The 2,985-nt window shown below is 38.2% G+C and overlaps 1 protein-coding gene across 4 annotated transcripts; it reads right to left on the bottom strand.

The window, feature by feature from the left end:
• Positions 1-332: 332 nt before the first annotated feature.
• LOC112167377 lies at positions 333-2,780 on the bottom strand. 4 transcript variants are annotated; one of them, XM_024304390.2, is made up of 4 exons: positions 2,632-2,780; positions 1,611-2,271; positions 806-1,534; positions 333-721 (listed from the first exon to the last, which is right to left on the bottom strand). In XM_024304390.2, exons 2-4 carry the CDS (start codon positions 2,232-2,234, stop codon positions 623-625), a joined length of 1,452 nt encoding a protein of 483 aa, XP_024160158.1. In that variant the 5' UTR covers positions 2,235-2,271; positions 2,632-2,780; the 3' UTR covers positions 333-622. The 4 variants fall into 4 exon arrangements, with proteins under 4 accessions (XP_024160158.1, XP_040362743.1, XP_024160159.1 ...); XM_040506809.1 differs by having other exon boundaries at positions 1,611-2,322; positions 2,632-2,776; XM_024304391.2 differs by having other exon boundaries at positions 2,598-2,772.
• Between the last annotated feature and the right edge of the window lie 205 nt (positions 2,781-2,985).

The following is a 2,985-nucleotide window of genomic DNA, read 5'->3' as shown; positions in this document are numbered from 1 at the left end:
TCTGGAGTCCACCAGAGATAAAAGAGAATAATCTCAATTTAATTGATAAAAGATGAAAGATGCGTTCTGCAGCCACTTGCGGCTGCATAAATAAGAGAAAAGTACCCTAGGGCGACTAACAACGAAACCCTAAGGCCCATGGATAAAAACGAAAACAACCCAAAATTAACTAAGAAAACCAAAAACGGGTAAAATAGAAAAATGCAGTTTTGAGGCCCTAAACGACCCCGAAAGCCCGAAAAAGGTGTTCTACATCAAGTGACTGAAAAAACAGAGATTTCCTTCTTTGAGCATATAATGGCTAGCTGATCAAGAACCATCTATAAATAAAGGTACTTAGATACGATTAGAACAAAACTTAACCAGTCTTAAGTTACCATAGGCAGTACTGCAGTACAAGTTCATATTCACATAATGATGAAAGCAGAGACAGACGCACACAGACGAATCCCGACACAATAGCAATATGCATAATCTTACAACACAATGTTACGTAACAAAAACATGACCAAAGAGTTCGCACCCAAATATGCAGACTAGTTGCTATAAATGGAAGTTCTTAAAAACCAAGACGCATACGAGTGTAGTAGCAACAAAAGCACTACCTCTTCTTAAGTAGTCCTCACTGCTCTTGCTTAACCGATGGCTCCTTTGGCTTCCGTAGGAAAGCATTGGTTAGAATTGAGTCAGAAACAACAGAAGCCACCAAAAGACGCAAAGCCTGCAAAGTTGACAACAATTTATAATAAATTGATCAACCTAGCTAATGGCTTAAATTTGAGTAAAGAAAATTTATTCAACTCACCTCGTTCTTGCCAACATGCACAGTTCGATCCTCAATATCAGTGAAATGTACCTTCAAATCATTAAGAACAGACAGTTGAAAGATTGGAGATAGTCGCCTTACATCCAAATTGTCAGTTACTATGAAAATTGCTGGTTCTTTTAAGAATCCCTGAGCATTTTTATCTTCATCACCATGGGATTTGGGATCAAAAAATTTAACTTTAAGTGCCTCTGGGGACTGGTTAGAAGGGATAATGGATCTATCAGAAGTCAACTTCAGATCAGGAAACATATAGTACACGGCCTCCTCAATTCCTAAAAGATTGTTCTCATAGCTGAACCCAGGAACAAGTTTGGGATTGCATAGCAATTCCTTGCGGTGATTTGACTTAAAAAATTGCTCATCAAAATCTAGGACACCCTTGCACAACTGATCAATACATCCTTTCCAAGGGAAATCCAGCATCTGCTTTAATATAAACCCAAGTGGAAGAGTCAAAAAACTGAAGATCAAGTTAACAAAATCTTCTCGTACTTCTGCATAGCAAACCACATTCTTTGATTTACTCACTACGAGCTTGACAGAGATGTTTCCTTTTTCCTCATTCATCGAGGCCTCTGACATTTGAGATTCAATACATTTTCCTTGACTGAAATTCACACCTAATTTTGGTACAGGATTCAGCTTCAGCAGAGTTTCAGTGAATGGCGTTTTGGATACAAATGAGCTCACATGCAAATTCAAAACCTGGGAGATACTTTAACATCAGAAACCATGGCACAGGTATAGTAGTAAAAAAAAATGAGGCATACTAAAAAATTACCTGCTCGACTCCAATACTGAAAGTTAGCTCCTCAGTGGTATTGCTATTCGTGGCTCCAAGCTTGGTAAACAAGTAAATGCTTGCTGCACTTAATGGGGGTATCAGTTGTAAATCATCAGTAACTATAACCATGGCTCCCTCTTTTACAAAGACCCCTCCAACTGGAGAATCACCCCCTGAAAGATGTACTTCAGTAGGCGCGTTATATGAACAGGAAGGGCAAGGAACCGTTTCATAATAACTTAACCAACGCAACGGACAGTAACTCCAACAGCACTTAAACCGTGTTGGCTCAGCATCGTCAATAATTTTCAATTTGAGATTCTTGCAATAAGAGTTAGCTGCACTGTGCGGAAGTAACAACATGTCTCTACATGCATTGGACCTGAAAACCTGCACATCAAGCTTCTCAATACTCTGATACAATTTGTTCATGCAACCTGTTTCTAGTGGTGTTGAATGGTCGCTGGCAAGCCTGACAATTTTTCCCATTGGTAAAATCAAAAAACTGAAGAGAATATCAATGAAATCATGATCGGCCTCTACGAAGATTACTTTGTTTCTCCCCTTGTCCACCAATGCCTTCAAGCTGATATTCTTCGCATCTGATACTTTTTGAGCCATGGAAGATAAGATGTAAATTTAGCTTTGTTATTATCTCCTGGTACAAATGAACTCAATGAGCAATTGGTAGAAGAATATATGTTGTTTCCTGCTTAAATTGAAATGATGAAGATGATTGAGCCCGAAGTTAAGTTCTTCCAACAGATAAAGACTAAAACAAAATAAAGAAACACGGGGGAAAAACTTGGGGTTTTTTAGGGTCCAAAATCCTAAAACAAAATTACTACACCTCCTTAAAATCTTTGCCAAAAATAAAAAATAAACCTCCCAAAATGTCATATGCAAATACAGAATGTTGACGTGAGAAACATTAGGAGTCCTGAATGGAGTTTTTCTAAACAATTATAGGAAAGAGAGAAATACCATACACAAAACTTGTTCTGTTTTGGGAGCTTACTAATATTGAAAATTTCACTCCTCAGCTGGCTACAGCATTACTTCGAGTTCTGAAACCTAGAAGAGAAAGGCTACATGGTAGTAGTATTTCAGAGATGAGCAACTCCCAGTGATAAAACTTTGGTTGCTACAATATGCTCTGAATCACTCTCAATACAAGTTAAAGAAGCAGACCATGAGTCTGGAAAGTCCCATCATCCATGTCATGGCACACCACCTTAAGCTTTTCAAAAGGGAAGTGCTTTTTCTTTTTGAGTGCACAAGGGTAACTACTTAACGAAGAAGAAATCAGTGGCATTGTAGATTTCTGATTTCTCTTAAAATATAGGACTCTGGATATTGTTTGGGTTTGGCG

The sequence above is a fragment of the Rosa chinensis genome, chromosome 5 (assembly GCF_002994745.2).
Source record: "Rosa chinensis cultivar Old Blush chromosome 5, RchiOBHm-V2, whole genome shotgun sequence".
NCBI lineage: Eukaryota > Viridiplantae > Streptophyta > Magnoliopsida > Rosales > Rosaceae > Rosa > Rosa chinensis.
Note: the sequence above shows the minus strand (reverse complement) of the source record. Positions and strands in the feature narration are given on the sequence as shown.

What these genes read in the sequence shown, in the direction of transcription:
- LOC112167377 (XM_024304390.2), bottom strand. Translation starts at nt 2,234, where the DNA reads ATGGCTCAAAAAGTATCAGATGCGAAGAATATCAGCTTGAAGGCATTG. An exon ending in TCAGTATTGGAGTCGAGCAG is followed by an intron (nt 1,535 to 1,610) that starts GTAATTTTTTAG and finishes AGTATCTCCCAG; the next exon opens with GTTTTGAATTTGCATGTGAG. An exon ending in TGCATGTTGGCAAGAACGAG is followed by an intron (nt 722 to 805) that starts GTGAGTTGAATA and finishes TCAACTTTGCAG; the next exon opens with GCTTTGCGTCTTTTGGTGGC.